The sequence below is a fragment of the Conger conger genome, chromosome 16, assembly GCF_963514075.1.
Source record: "Conger conger chromosome 16, fConCon1.1, whole genome shotgun sequence".
Taxonomy (NCBI): Eukaryota; Metazoa; Chordata; class Actinopteri; order Anguilliformes; family Congridae; genus Conger; species Conger conger.
In genome coordinates, this window is record NC_083775.1 from 3101665 (window position 1) to 3118448 (window position 16784).

Consider the following 16784-nt stretch of genomic DNA (forward strand, 5'->3'; position numbering starts at 1 on the left):
GGGGTGATAGTGGGGTGATGGGGTGATAGTGGGGTGATGGTATGATAGTGGGGTGATGGGGTGATAGTGGGGTGATGGTATGAGAGTGGAGTGATGGGGTGATAGTGGGGTGATAGTGGGGTGATGGTGTGATAGTGGGGTGATGGTATGAGAGTGGGGTGATGGGGTGATAGTGGGGTGATGGGGTGATGGGGTGATAGTGGGGTGATGGGGTGATAGTGGGGTGATAGTATGAGAGTGGGGTGATGGGGTGAGAGTGGGGTGATGGGGTGATAGTGGGGTGATGGGGTGATAGTGGGGTGATGGGGTGATAGTGGGGTGATGGTGTGATAGTGGGGTGATAGTATGAGAGTGGGGTGATGGGGTGATAGTGGGGTGATGGTATGAGAGTGGGGTGATGGGGTGATAGTGGGGTGATGGGGTGATGGTATGATAGTGGGGTGATGGGGTGATAGTGGGGTGATGGTATGAGAGTGGGGTGATGGGGTGATAGTGGGGTGATAGTGGGGTGATGGGGTGATAGTGGGGTGATGGTATGAGAGTGGGGTGATGGGGTGATAGTGGGGTGATGGGGTGATGGGGTGATAGTGGGGTGATGGGGTGATGGGGTGATAGTGGGGTGATGGGGTGATAGTGGGGTGATGGGGTGATAGTGGGGTGATGGTATGAGGGCGCTTACAGCTGGTGAAACCGCACCACTGACGCTGACAGTAGCCATCTCTGCCCCTGCCCGCTCCAGGTGGTGTCGATGGGTCTGTACCTGGGAGACCAGGCCTATTTGCGCAGTAGCTGGAACGTTCTGGACGGTTTCCTGGTCTTTGTGTCTCTGATCGACATCGTGGTGTCCATGGCGGGCGGCGCCAAGATCCTGGGCGTCCTCCGAGTTCTCAGGCTGCTCCGCACACTGCGCCCCCTCAGGTACGGAGGGGAACTGCAGGCAAATTATCCAAAGCGCTGTACAGTTTATGCTTCTCATTCACCCATTCATACACACGCTCACACACGCACACACGCACACACCAACGGTGATTGCTCAGGGACACTTCAATACACCCAGGGTGGGATGGAACCGGCAACCCTCCGACTGCCAGGCGACTGCTCTTACAGCCAGAGCCAATGAGACGACTGCTCTTACAGCCTGAGCCAATGAGACGACTGCTCTTACAGCCTGAGCCAATGTCGGCCAGTGAAAGTAATGATTTAAAAAGGAAATCCATGACTATATATTTGATTCGTTGGTTGACTGACTGACTGACTGACTGACTGACTGATTGATTGATTGACTGATTGATTGGTTGGTTGGTTGATTGATTGATTGTTTGATTGGTTGGTTGGTTGGTTGGTTGGTTGATTGATTGATTGATTGATTGATTGATTGATTGATTGATTGATTGGTTGATTGGTTGGTTGATTGCTGTGTTGATCAGTTGTGTAACAGTCTGATTTTCCTCAGGGTGATCAGTCGAGCTCCAGGGCTGAAGCTTGTGGTGGAGACTCTGATCACCTCTCTGAAGCCCATCGGGAACATCGTGTTGATCTGCTGTGCTTTCTTCATCATCTTCGGCATCCTCGGAGTCCAGGTACCGTGTCCCCCTTTTCTTCATTTATCTCTCTCTCTCTCTCTCTCTCTCTCGCTTACTCTCTCTCTTTCTCTCTCTCTGCCTCTCTCTCCTTTTCTCTCTCTCTCTCTTTCTCTCGCTTACTCTCTCTCTTTCTCTCTCTCTCCCCTTTTCTCTCTCTCTCTCTCTTTCTCTCGCTTACTCTCTCTCTTTCTCTCTCTCTCTCCCTCTCTCTCCTTTTCTCTCTCTCTCTCTCTTTCTCTTGCTTTCTCTCTCTCTTTCTCTCTCCCTCTCTCTCCTTTTCTCTCCCTATCTCTCTCTTTCTCTCGCTTACTCTCTCTTTCTCTCTCTCTCCCTCTCTCTCCTTTTCTCTCTCTCTTTCTCTCGCTTACTCTCTCTCTTTCTCTCTCCCTCTCTCTCCTTTTCTCTCTCTCTCTTTCTCTCGCTTACTCTCTCTCTTTCTCTCTCTCCCTCTCTCTCCTTTTCTCTCTATCTCTTTCTCTTTCTCTGCCTCAGTCTCGACCTTCTCTCTTTCTCTCCATCTCTCACTCTCTTTCTGCCTCTCTCTTTCTCTCTGTCTCTCTGCCGCAATTTTTTCAATTTCAATAGGCTTTCTAGGTATGACAAGTGCATATCTGTGTTACCAAATCATGGGAAAATACATATAAAAAGAAGTAATAATAGTAATTAACATAACATGACATAACATTAAAGTGATTATCCTATTATATACATGCATACATACAATATATATACTGTTACACTTTATTGTTATTACTTAACTTAAACTATAATATATTCATTGATGTGTAATAACAATTTCAGAAGATGTAAGTAGCATCAATACCCTTCTCTGTCCTCAGCTCTTTAAAGGAAAGTTCTTCTATTGCCTGGGTCCGGATGTGAAAAACATCACCAACAAGTCCGACTGCCTCCTGGCCAGCTACAAGTGGGTCCATCACAAGTACAACTTCGACAACCTGGGCCAGGTGTGTACCTCCTCCGCCAGACACCACCGGAGGGATCACCTTCAGCAACATCTTCCAGATACACCTGTGACATACTGAACAAACATCTGCCTTTCTGTGTCTGTGTGCGTGTGTGTCGATGCCGCGTGTGGTGTCTGTTTGTGTGTGTGTGTGTGTGTGTGTGTGTGTGTGTGCCTGTGCCTATCGATGTTTGTTTTGTGTCTGCATACGTGTCCACGTCTTTGTTCGTGTGTATATGTGTGCCTTGTTTTGTATGTGCGTATGTTTGTGCGCACACTTGATTATCTGAATTTGTGTGTTTGTGTGCGTGCGTGTGTGTACGTATGTGTGTATACATGTGTGTGTATGTGTGTGTACGTGCATGTGTGTATGTGTGTGCATGTTTGTGTGTGTGTGTGTGTGTGTACGTGCATGTGTTTATGTGTGTGCATGTTTGTGTGTGTGTGTGTGTGTGTGTGTGTATGTGTGTACGTGCGTGTGTGTGTATAAATGTACATGTGTGTGTGTATGTGTGTGCATGTATGTGTGTTCGTGTATGTGTGTACGTATGTGTGTGTGTGTGTATACATGTGCGTGTACGTGTGTGTGTGTGTATGTGTGTACCTGCACGCGTGTGTGTATACGTGTGTGTATGTGTGCGTGTATATGTGAACCTGCACGTGTGTGTGTATATGTGTGTGTGTGTGTGTTTGTGTTTATGGCCTCGGGGTGCCTGTGTGTCTGTATGTCTCTGGTCTGCACTACAGGCACTGATGTCCCTGTTTGTACTGGCTTCCAAGGACGGCTGGGTCAACATCATGTATCATGGCCTAGACGCAGTGGGCATTGACCAGCAGGTGAGATGGTCTCCCTCCCTCATTAATCCACACTGATCTTTAAACAGAGCACCCCCTCATTAATCCACACTGATCTTTAAACAGAGCACCCCCTCATTAATCCACACTGATCTTTAAACAGAGCATCCCTCATTAATCCACACTGATCTTTAAACAGAGCAGTTATTCATTAATCCACACTGATCTTTAAACAGAGCAGCCCTTGATTAATCCACACTGGTCTTTAAACAGAGCATCCCTCATTAATCCACACTGATCTTTAAACAGAGCAGTTATTCATTAATCCACACTGATCTTTAAACAGAGCAGCCCTTGATTAATCCACACTGGTCTTTAAACAGAGCAGTGATTAATTCATCCACAGACACACTGATCTTTAAACAGAGCAGCCCCTGATTAATCCACACTGATCTTTAAACAGAGCAGTGATTTATTAATCCAGTCATTACGGATACACTGATCTTCAGGCAGTGTACCTATTCATTAAATAATCTCTATTCAATACTTAATTAATTAAGACCTTCTGCATTGTGAACATTGAGGAATCACACTTGTATATGCAAATCTGGAGATATACCATGCAGCATCAGAGGCACCAAGCTAGGGTGATGCACTGCTTCAAGGCTCTTTTGATTAATGTTTCAATATAAACACTAGTGGGTCGTTTTTAGCTGTTGCATGTGTAATTAACTGCATTGATTTTGTTAGAATACCTTGAAATGGATCTTGGAATTTAATTACACAATTTTCTATGCACATAATTAACTGGTATATGGTATTCATATACTCTTTGCATTTAAACTACAGAGTCTGCACTGGTCATGGGTATGGGTGTTTCCTGGTTATGGGTATGCACTTTGTTGTACGTCACTCTGGATAAGGGCATCTGCCAAATGCCATTAATGTAATGTAACATAATGGTCAGCTCATCACATCTTTTCATTGTTGGTGTTCTCTACTAGTGGACATTTTTTAATTATCTGTGGGCATATTGGCAGCTCACCGTTTGGTGTTTTATCCTGATAATAGACGCATTACATTCATTTAGTGTACTGTCTTGTCCGGAGCGACGTATAGTACGGTGTAAGAGACGCATACAGGATGTGTGCTCCCCTGATGAATATGCTGAACAGTGCCTTTACAAACACCACCAGACCGGTGAGTGTATATACAACATCACTACATCAATGTATTACTGTGCCAATGACCAAAATACATAATAATCATTTGTTATTTACCAGATGCTTTTATCCAAAGCGACTTAGAGTTGATTAGACTAGATTTGATTAGATTGGGACAATCCGCTGGAGCAAAGTAGGGCTAAGAGCCTTGCTCAAGGGCCCAACAGCTGTGCGGATCAGGTTGGTTCAAACACCGGGGTTGAACCGTATACCTTTCCGGGTCCAAGTCATATACCTTAGCTGCGTATTGCGTCCCTAATTCCATTATAACGAAAGAAAGAAAGAAAGTCTACTTAATGGTGTTGGTTATTCTGCTAATTAATTGCACATAAAGTCGGTAAAACTGGGAAGAATTGTTGGTGTGAAATTACCATTCTGCCTATTGTCAGCTCTCCAGCCATCTGTACTGTTACACTGCCTGTTCATTCGTGTCAACTCGTAAATATTTCTGCAACTTTCCGCAGTGTGTTGTCAGCATATGTCGGTTGATGTCAGACATTCGTAAAAAAAAGTTTCTGTGGCCCCGGGCACCGCTGCACTCGCTGGCAGAAGAACGTCTTTCCCTCCCGACAACAGAGGAAGCGTTCACCGCAAAACCCTGACGCCCCCAAATTCCACCAGCTGCTCCCCCCCGATGTTAGCGGCGGTGGAAACGAAACGCTCTCCGCCGCGGCGGATGAAACGCACTCGCGCGTCTACGGCGGGGTTCTCGCCGCGGGCGATATCCAGCGCGGTCGGTTAGGCTCTCCTCCTCCTCCTCCTCCTCCTCCTCCTCCACGGGAGGGGAATGCGCCAGGCAGCCGGCGGGAGGCCGGGGACCCGCTCCGCGACCGCGCGGTTAGCGCGCGGGGAAACGCCGCGACCGAGAGATCGACCGAGCCGCTCGCCCGTGAAATTAGCAGCATTGAGAGGGTTTAATCAGCGCGCTCTTATAGCGAGGCAGCTGGTTAAAGTCACTAAAATGCGTCGACACGGTTCCACACCGCGGGTGCATTCACATCCTCATTTTGTTCCACTGCGCTGATGAACACAAAATACTGCATTTCCATTTGGACGCTTGCCATTGGCTAAAACACAACACCTGCAGAGAGTCATTGGCTGGGTTCGAAACCGCATACTAGCATGCTTCACGTACTAAATTCCAGGCTGGTTTTCGTTGACGTGTAGTACGAGTTAGTATCTGGTTTCGAACACAGCCCTACTCTCCACTTGGACTGCTCCTGCACACTATTGGCCAGCTTAGAAACATTTAACCAATCAGGGAATTTAACCAATCAGGGAACTGTACAGTGCAATTAGTATGGAATGTTGCTGGGACACTAGCATTCGAAGTTAAAGGCCCACTATGAAATTTCCACAGAACGTTCAGTTGGTTTTCAACGAATTGGAACTGAATGCCTCAGGGGATCGTGGTACTGGCGCTGGCGTCTTAGTAACCTGGGCAACAGCTTTGCTCAGCCCGCTGAACTCTTACTGAGCCTGTGGTGCTGTTGCTGTGCACATACTGCTGCTGTGGCATTGTCAGGCAAACTATGGGGAAGACAAAGCGGAACGCAGAACTAGCATCGGGTCGGGTCTTATTTTAAACATTTATTCGATGTGATTTTTTACATGGATCATTGTAAGCCATTAGCATGGTATTAGCCACTGAAATGACGCAGTGGGCCTTGAAGCCTGGCTGTGTATCTGAGGCCTGGACCAGGCTGCCGGCTGCAGTGGGTTGGCTGTTGTGATCTGCCTCACATAAGACGCCCTGTTGGGGCGATGGGGAGCGGCGTATGGAGCGCACATCCCGGTAATAAGTCCCGCATTTCCAGCCGAAACACGTGCGAACGGGTCACGGGAGCCTGCCGGTGCAGAACCGACCGGCCCGTGAAACCCGGCTCTCTCCGTCTGGAATTAAATCAGAGCGCTGCCCCTCGTGCGACCCTCCGCGCTTCACTGTGGAGACGATGAGCAGAAGACATTTTCTGTCACTTATCGTATTTGTTTACCTAGTTTCAGGGTTTTTGTTTTTTTTTGGTTTGTTGGTTTTTTTTTTTGGTTTTTTTTTTTGGAAGTGGCTGTTCCTAGGCCGCGAAAGGGCATACCCATCGCATGAGTCATCAAACAAACCGCAACGAGGTTATTGGGCTGGAAAGATATTCGGCAGTTGTCCTGCTGCAGTGCCAATGCAGCTACAGCCGAGATGTAATCATTGGCGGTTGGGGAAAAAAAAAAAAACTAAAGTTGTTTACTGGGATCTAACTGAAGAGACGTTACAGTAGACAATAGAAGAAATGTCAGATTGCTACAGAGATGTAACTGCCAATATGAGAAATTTACATTTGCCATAGAGATTTAACTGACAACAGGAGAAATGTGGAACTGCTTGTATGCAAAATGTTGTCAGAGATATAATTATGGGGCATGTGGACTGTTTAACTTGCACACCAAAGAAGGTAGGGAAAGTGCCTAAAAACGTACTAATGCTTGTAGCTTGGGCGGTAATCTATAGGCATATAAAATTGTACCCTTAGTAATATATAATTAATTTGTACCTTTTTTTACTTGGGAAATGAATGAACATTACTGTACCTTCAGGGTAATGTGATCTTTGAAGAACAAATAAATGTTCCTCCACTGTCATTATTTCTGAGATTGTGGTTCTTACAAAAGGTCACTTATCAGTTAAGGTACCATCCACACCGAGAACCGTAACAATAGCTACAGCGGTAACAATGTGAGCATCCACACTGCTGAACGATAACGTCCTGTAAATAGTCTCTCGGCTGTGTCATCTGCCAATGTTCCACGTGACGCCCTGTAAATTTGGATGGATTTTGACTGACTGACTCATGCGGCTGGAAAAAAAGTCGCTCTGAAAGTGATCCCAACAATCTCGTTCCTAACCGTTGTTGTTGTGATAGAGCAGTGCTACTCAACTCCTCATCCTGGCTAATTAGCTTATTATCTTCACCAAGCAGGTATAATAATTTGTTAAATCAGTTGGTGTAGCACATGGTAGGAGCAAATGCCTGCAGACAAGACGATGAGTTGAGTAGTGCTTCACTAGAGTTTTTGAAAAACTTTTGAAAACAACATATTTATAGTTGTCGTTATAGTTATCATTCTTGGTGTGGTATGGACCTTTATTTCTCTCCTTCTCCATCTTCATTGACCTCTCTCTCTGTCTCTCTCTCTTTTTTCCGCTCTCTCCCTCGTTCTCTCTCCTCCAGCCCGTCACCAACAATAACCCCTGGATGCTGCTGTACTTCATCTCCTTCCTGCTCATCGTCAGCTTCTTCGTGCTCAACATGTTCGTGGGCGTGGTGGTGGAGAACTTCCACAAGTGCCGGCAGCACCAGGAGGTGGAGGAGGCCAAGCGGAGGGAGGAGAAGAGGCAGAGGAGGATGGAGAAGAAGAGGAGGAGTAAGACCTGCACCCGGGAGAGGGGGAGGAGGGCGGAGAGAGAGAGAGAGAGGGGGAGGGAGAGGGAGAGAGAGAGAGAGGGAGGTGGGGGGAACGTGGGTTTTGTGGAAGGAGGGATGGTGGGTTCTTTCCAATCACTTATTTTTTCACCTCCTATCTCCTAGCCTGTTCTTTTGCCCGTCATATCCTGGCGCTCGATCGAGGTCCGCCATTTTTAACGAGGCTCCAACCCGCTAAATGTTTCCAATAGGAGCTGTAAGTCAGGAGGCTGCCCAACTTTCCTGGAGCAAGGAAATGCGAGCGCATCCCTTTGCGGAAGTATTTCTTCGGAATGCGTGACGTGTAAACGATGGACCTGTGGGTCCTCCTCCTCCCGTCTGTTACTTTGGGGGAGCGAGGACGTTCCCTTCGCCGAGATCACGTTTCCCCGTCTTCACTTCCTTTTCCTGCTTCCTTTTCTGGCCTCGCCCGACGGGGGGAGCGCGGAGCAGGAGCAGGAGCGCAGAAAGGGATCAGGAGGTGAAAAGTAAGCGATTGGAAAGATGTCATTTGGCTGACGTTTTTTTTCCCAAAGTGACGTACAGTTGATTAGACTAAGCAGGAGACAATCCTCCCCTGGGGCAACGCAGGGTTGAGGGCCTTGCTGAAGGGCTCTTGCCCAACGGCTGTGTGGATCTTATTGTCGCAACGCCGGGGATTGAACCACCAACCTTGTGGGTCCCAGTAATTTACCTTAACCATGACGCTACAGGCTGGTTTCAGCCATGGCCCTGGAGAAGAGGAGGCCATTCGCCTGTTTGGGCTTTTTTTCTGTCATCACACCACCCTGGGCTGTGTTACTTAATGCCTGGACTGCAAAATAAGTAAAATCTTAATGAAAGCATTTATCCTTCCTCCCCCATCCTTTTATACTCCTCTTTTTTTCTCTCTTTCTCTCCCCCCACTCCTCTCTTCTACTTTTTTATCTCTCTCCCTCTGCCTCTGTCTCTTTCTCAATTCATTTCAATTTGCTTTATTGGCATGGCAAATGGCAATATACGCATGACACGACAAACGCATATACATCAAAGACTGGAAACAAATTAACTATCTGCCCAAGAACTTTACTCTGATTGGGGATGTAGGAATAATAATGTAAAATAATGATAAATAAATTACATTTTTATCATTTACTCTTTTTCTCTTACATTTGATGGTAATGATGGTAATCATGATAATACATTTGATGATAGCGACAAATCTAATCATGCAGTAATATACTACTTTCTCTCTCTCTCAGTGGTTCAGTTCTGTCGTGTTTTATTGGAATGGTAAACAAAAACAGCATTTATTTATTAATAATTCTTATGACTGCAAATGACATACTGAATATGGCACAATGTAGAGAGTATAGATGTACAGGCCCAGCAAATGTAAGAAATAATATAGAACTATAAATCCTTTACTATGCAAACAATGATGATCCTATCCTATCCTGTATCTATTGAATGTCATATACAATGCAGATTTATCTAAAGTATGACTGGTGTCTGTGTGACCGTGTTTCTTTGAGAAACACACAAGCTGTGAAGGGATGTATTTATCTATAGTGTGACTGGTGTCTGTGTGACCGTGTCGCTTTGAGAAACACACAAGCTGTGAAGGGATGTATTTATCTATAGTATGACTGGTGTCTGTGTGACCGTGTTTCTTTGAGAAGCACACAAGCTGAAGGGATGTATTTATCTATAGTGTGACTGGTGTCTGTGTGACCGTGTCTCTTTCAGAAGCACACAAGCTGAAGGGATGTATTTATCTTTAGTATCACTGGTGTCTGTGTGACCGTGTCTCTTTCAGAAGCACACAAGCTGAAGGGATGTATTTATCTATAGTATGACTGGTGTCTGTGTGACCGTGTCTCTTTCAGAAGCACACAAGCTGAAGGGATGTATTTATCTATAGTATGACTGGTGTCTGTGTGACCGTGTCTCTTTCAGAAGCACACAAGCTGAAGGGATGTATTTATCTATAGTGTGACTGGTGTCTGTGTGACCGTGTCTCTTTCAGAAGCACACAAGCTGAAGGGATGTATTTATCTTTAGTATGACTGGTGTCTGTGTGACCGTGTCTCTTTCAGAAGCACACAAGCTGAAGGGATGTATTTATCTATAGTATGACTGGTGTCTGTGTGACCGTGTCTCTTTCAGAAGCACACAAGCTGAAGGGATGTATTTATCTATAGTATGACTGGTGTCTGTGTGACCGTGTCTCTTTCAGAAGCACACAAGCTGAAGGGATGTATTTATCTATAGTATGACTGGTGTCTGTGTGACCGTGTCTCTTTCAGAAGCACACAAGCTGAAGGGATGTATTTATCTATAGTGTGACTGGTGTCTGTGTGACCGTGTCTCTTTCAGAAGCACACAAGCTGAAGGGATGTATTTATCTATAGTATGACTGGTGTCTGTGTGACCGTGTCTCTTTCAGAAGCACACAAGCTGTGAAGGGATGTATTTATCTATAGTAAGACTGGTGTCTGTGTGACCGTGTCTCTTTCAGAAGCACACAAGCTGAAGGGATGTATTTATCTATAGTGTGACTGGTGTCTGTGTGACCGTGTCTCTTTCAGAAGCACACAAGCTGAAGGGATGTATTTATCTATAGTATGACTGGTGTCTGTGTGACCGTGTCTCTTTCAGAAGCACACAAGCTGTGAAGGGATGTATTTATCTATAGTAAGACTGGTGTCTGTGTGACCGTGTCTCTTTCAGAAGCACACAAGCTGCCCTACTACAGCGGTTACTCCCACGCCCGGCTCATGATCCACTCCCTGTGCACCAGCCACTACCTGGACCTCTTCATCACCTTCATCATCTGCATCAACGTGGTCACCATGTCCCTGGAGCACTACAGCCAGCCTCGAGTAAGGGCTGACCCTCTCTTCCTCTTTTTCTCTCCCTGTCTCTCTCTCTCTCTCTCTCTCTCTCTCTCATTCTATCTCTAATCATATTACAGAATGGTTTCCAGTGTGGGAGTATTTATTGATACCTAGCTGGGGGTTACAAAAGTCTGTTTTTTCTTTACCTCATGTAGCATTTGATTTATTATGGATTGTGTATAATTAAAAAAAAAATGTTTTATAATGTGGCAATAAAGGTACATTAAAAGTACAGTAAAAAGTATCGTTCTATCACCCTATCCTCTTTCTCTCCCTCCTCCCTCACTCCTTTATTTAGTCTTCCCCTGCTTCCTTCTCCTCTGCTCTGTCTGTGTGCTGATTGAGCCTCAGCCAGTCTGTAACAGCAGTATTTCTCTATCAGACATCTCACATCAGACTCATCAGTGAATCTGTCAACATCGCACTTCTTGTATTACTGTTTGACTGTTCGTCTTTCTCTCTCTCTCCCTCCCCTTCTCTCACTGCTTCTCTCTCTCCCTCCCTCCCTCCCTCCCTCTCTCTCTCTCCCTCCCTCCCTCCCTCTCTCTCTCCCTCTCTCTCCCCCTCCCTCTCTCCCTCTCTCCCTCTCTCTCTCTCTCTCTCTCTCCCCCTCCCCCTCCCTCTCCCTCTCTCCCCCCCTCCCTCTCCCTCTCTCCCCCCCCCCTCTCTCTCTCTCTCTCTCTCTCTCTCCCTCCCTCTCCCTCTCTCTCTCTCTCTCTCTCTCCCCTCCCTCTCTCTCTCCCTCTCTCTCTCTCTCTCAGTCCCTGGAGATCACACTGAAGTACTGTAATTATGTCTTCACCTCCACGTTTGTGCTGGAGTCCGTGCTGAAGCTCATCGCCTTCGGCTTCCGCCGCTTCTTCAAAGAGAGGTGCCTCCCTCGCTCCCTCCCCCCCTCGCTCCCTCCCTCGCTCCCCCCCTCCCAACCTCACTCCCTCCCCCCCTCGCTCCCTCCCTCCCCCCCTCGCTCCCTCCCTCCCTCCCCCCCTCGCTCCCTCCCTCCCTCCCCCCCCCTCCCTCCCTCCCTCCCTCCCTCGCCCGCCCGCTCGCCCGCCCGCCCTGATCGCAGGCCTCTGGCTCGATAATGAGATTGCTGATTAATTAACCCCCCCCCAGCCCCCCCCCCCCCCCCCCCAGCCCCGTGTCTCGTGGGCAGACGGGGAGGAATAACCATCGCCTGGGCGCCCACGCTTTCCCGTGATGTCACTGAAATCACTCCTACGTAATTATAACCGATAAAAATACGCGGCTGGAAAACGCCGCTATTTATACATGTGATTTCATTACGTTCAAACTCCCGGGTCAGTTCCGCAGTGAGAATAACCTCAGCATTGCTTTATGAATGCTGACTGCAGTGTTGGGGGAGGGGGGGGGGGGGGGGGTTTGGGATGAGTAGCGCACCGTTTTATTACGTAAAGAAATCTCTCCCCTCTCACACAGCTCATTGTAATAGTACTAATAACACATTATTATTATTATTATTATTTAGCTGACACTTCTATCCAACACGACAACATGTCGATTAGACTAAGCGGGGGACAATCCCCCCTGGAGAAATGTGGGGTTAAGGGCCTTGCTCAAGACCAAACAGTTGTGTGATCTTATCATGGCTACACTGGGGCTTGAACCACCAACCTTCCGGGTCCCAGTCATATGCCTTAGCCACTAGGGTGCAGACTGCTCCGTTGTCTCTTTCATGTGATGCCGACCAGTGCTTGAACCAGGAGGTCTTGCATGGTGTTCTTTTGATTCATTGCAATTCGCTGTCTCATCTTCCCCGGGTATGTAACAGGACGGCATTCGATTCGGCGCGCGCAAATGAAAGAAAGCCGGCCCGTTTTAGAAGGAGACGGCTCTAAAATTCTGCACACGAGCTTCATCCTTCCTGTTACATCTCATTTAATGGGCTGACTGAATATCGAAAAAGGTCATCGCAGCGAAAAAACGCTGATTGGTGTTGTTGAATAAAAGCAGGGATCAAAGCCGCGCATTTCTGATCCGCGGGCTGTTTATTCAGTCACGCCGCGTCCGTCCGAGGCCTTGCTCGAGATTTGTTTACAGCGTACGCCTACTTCATTGTGTCAGGGCAAACGGCAAATGAGCTCTGATAGATACTGTTAAGCATAATAGAGTGTGTGTGGTCCCTGTTGGCCTTGTAGTATAAACTCAGAGAGCTGACTCAGACCTGAGGGTTATTGCTGCCCTGCGAGAAACAAAAACCCTTTTTTTGGCCAGTTCAGATCTGCTTCCAGCTTGACATGATTTAACCAGTTCAAGCTATGTTTTCAAACAGCTGGTAGCTGGTTGACCTATTCAGACCAAGCTCCCTGTTTGACATGGTTCAACCAGCTCCCTGCTATGTTTTGTTAACATAGCAGGTAGCCGGTTGACCTGCTACTAGCTCGGACAAGGTACCAGCACTAGCTGTTTGACCGGCTCATATCCAGCTTATATGTCAAGCAGGTCAAGCAGGCAGAGCTGAATTTTACAGCAGGGTGTGTACAGAATTTCATGGCTCACCCCGGGAGTTGAACCCGGTGACTGCGTGGGGATGGTGGTCGCGTGGGGGCAGCCATTTTGCCGCGCTCTGCGTGCTGCACGCGAGAGCCCCCCTGTGATGGCCTCCTGCCGCTGTGCCCGCAGGTGGAACCAGCTGGATCTGGCCATCGTGCTGCTGTCCGTCATGGGCATCATCCTGGAGGAGATCGAGATCAGCGCCGCCCTGCCCATCAACCCCACCATCATCCGCATCATGAGGGTGCTCCGCATCGCCCGCGGTGAGTCAGCGGTTACCCTAACGCCAACGCTAACCGCCATTTTAAACACGATTCACGCCCACGGTGAGTCAGCAATTACCCTAACACTAACGCTAACTGCCATTTTAAACACGATTCATGCCCACAGTGAGTCTGTGATTATCCTAACGCTAACCGCCATTTTAAACACCATTCATGCCCGCAGTGAGTCTGTGATTACCCTAACCAACGCTAACCGCCATTTTAAACACCATTCATGCCCGCAGTGAGTCTGTGAGTACCCTAACCAACGCTAACCGCCATTTTAAACACCATTCATGCCCGCAGTGAGTCTGTGATTACCCTAACCAACGTTAACCGCCATTTTAAACGGGCTTCACGCCCACGGTGAGTCTGTGATTACCCTAACGAACGCTAACCGCCATTTTAAACACGATTCATGTCTGCAGTGAGTCAGCGATTGCCCTAACCAACGCTAACCGCCATTTTAAACACGATTCATGCCTGCAGTGAGTCTGTGATTACCCTAACCAACGCTAACATGAGTCATTCATCAACCCCACTAGCAGCGAGTAGTGTTATATTACATAACATTACAAATTATTTAGCTTTAGTTTATTTTATCCCAAGCGACTTACAGTTGATTAGACAAAACAGGGGACAATCCACCCTGGAGCAATGCTGGGTTAAGGGTCTTGCTCAAGGGCCCAACGGCTGATCTCATTGTGGCGACACCGGGGATTGAACCACCAACCTTGCGGGTCCCAGTCATGTACCTTAACTACTACGCTACAGACAGATTTGGGGTATGTAGATGTGTTAGACAATAACCTGCAATATTAGTGCACAGTATACACTCTCAGATATAAAGGTACAGTGGAGGAACATTTTTGTTCTTCAAGGATCAAATTTCCCAAATGTACCCTGAAGGTACAGTAATGTTCTCTTTTGGCACAAATGAGTAAATTTTTCAATCAAAAAAGGTACAAATTAATGATATATTGCTGGGGTTATAGGGGCTATCTGGCTAGGGGTACCTTGTTATGTATCTATAAGTTACTGCCCTAGCAACAAGCATTTGTACCTTTATTTCTGAGAATGTGTAGTTGTGTTTGAGTATGACCTGAAGTATTATGATTGTGTTCAGTGTGAACAGTAGGATTTAGGTTAGTTCTGTTCGGATAAGACCAGGGGATTTAGGGTAGACTGTATCTATCAACATTAGCAAATGGCCAAACGTTTTATGCCGCGGGCAGTGAGAAGGTCCCATTATTTCCCAGGTTCAGAACTCGGTGCTTTAGCGGTGAATTCACACCAGCGCAGCGCTGCAGTGTATCGTGGGTGGAGGACTGGGTCTCCGTAACTCAGAGGTTCTGGGTTTGATTCACGGCTGGGTTGCTGCTCCATTGTACCCTGGGGCTCGGCGCTGAATTGTGTCAGTAAATTTTTCCGGCGGTAAAAAAAATGTGCCGTGTGTAAAAAAGGCGGTCTGCGTATGTTGCTCTGCGCGAGATGAGAATAAAACGTGGCTCTGCACCGCTGCGCAGATCTGTGAAGCCGTTGTCGCTCATTACGTTAGCTGCAGAGTCGTCCGTGTACGGCGATGAGGCCAAGGCTGAACCGCATTACTCCTGAACGTGTTTAATGGCGTGTGGGGCGGTCCCACAGAGACCTCTCAAAACACTGCATTCAGCCACATGCGGGAGCCTTTCGTGTGGGAAATGCTAATTGTCGTAAATCATAAAAGCTCCCTCAGGTTGTACGGTATTGTACCGGCAAACTGTTCTGCCTTCTTCCCTGGGCCTGACATAAAAATAGCTCCACTGGGGTTTTGCTAAATAATTGAGCTTGTGTCTCTCTGTATGATTTACTCAAGGTGAGTTTGAGTCCACTTTCACGATTTGGCATAGCTGGTGAAGTTTATTCATGATAATAACGTCCATGTCTGGGTTTATGTTTGCAAAAGGCACTGTTGAAGGTATTAAAATAATTAATCGTCTCGTACACATCCGCACGACTAGGATGACGACTGTTTCTTAGCACTGGGCCGGAACTATCTGTTTTGTAATTGGAGTAGCTTAGGTTGAACACCCTGTAGATTTAGAGGACATAAAAAAATTAATTCATTAATTGCTTGGAAGAGAAGTGTGCAATTTTCGTTTTTCCACTTGATTATTGGACCATTAATCAGCACCTTTTTTTGGGTGTGCCTTCTTACCGAAACACGAAACACACCCTCTGCCACGTGTGATCGTGGGACTCTCTCCCCCGTGTGATGGTGGGACTCTCTCCCCGTGTGATGGTGGGTCTCTCTCCCCCGTGTGATGGTGGGTCTCTCACCCCCGTGTGATGGTGGGTCTGGGTCTCTCTCCCCCGTGTGATGGTGGGTCTCTCTCCCCCGTGTGATGGTGGGTCTGGGTCTCTCTCCCCCGTGTGATGGTGGGTCTGGGACTCTCTCCCCCGTGTGATGGTGGGTCTCTCTCCCCCGTGTGATGGTGGGTCTGGGACTCTCACCCCCGTGTGAGTGTGGGTCTCTCTCCCCCGTGTGATGGTGGGTCTCTCTCCCCCGTGTGAGTGTGGGTTTCTCTCCCCCGTGTGATGGTGGGTCTCTCTCCCCCGTGTGATGGTGGGACTCTCTCCCCCGTGTGATGGTGGGTCTCTCTCCCCCGTGTGATGGTGGGTCTCTCTCCCCCGTGTGATGGTGGGTCTCTCTCCCCCGTGTGATGGTGGGTCTCTCTCCCCCGTGTGATGGTGGGACTCTCTCCCCCGTGGGTCTCTCTCCCCCGTGTGATGGTGGGACTCTCACCCCCGTGTGATGGTGGGTCTCTCTCCCCCGTGTGATGGTGGGACTCTCTCCCCCGTGGGTCTCTCTCCCCCGTGTGATGGTGGGACTCTCACCCCCGTGTGATGGTGGGACTCTCTCCCCAGTGTGATGGTGGGACTCTCTCCCCCGTGTGATGGTGGGTCTCTCTCCCCCGTGTGATGGTGGGTCTCTCTCCCCCGTGTGATGGTGGGACTCTCTCCCCCGTGGGTCTCTCTCCCCCGTGTGATGGTGGGACTCTCACCCCCGTGTGATGGTGGGACTCTCTCCCCCGTGTGATGGTGGGACTCTCTCCCCCGTGTGATGGTGGGTCT

The 16784-nt window shown here is 48.0% G+C and overlaps 1 protein-coding gene across 1 annotated transcript in view; it reads left to right on the forward strand.

Annotated features, from left to right (window-relative positions):
* The window catches only part of LOC133114952 (voltage-dependent T-type calcium channel subunit alpha-1I-like), a 189060-nt gene that overhangs the window by 145301 nt on the left and 26975 nt on the right, over positions 1-16784 (forward strand). Inside the window, 8 exon segments of the mRNA XM_061224646.1 lie at positions 740-918; positions 1454-1580; positions 2423-2548; positions 3295-3384; positions 7784-7976; positions 10727-10878; positions 11655-11764; positions 13537-13670. Of these exon segments, the coding sequence (XP_061080630.1) occupies positions 740-918; positions 1454-1580; positions 2423-2548; positions 3295-3384; positions 7784-7976; positions 10727-10878; positions 11655-11764; positions 13537-13670 (1111 nt within the window).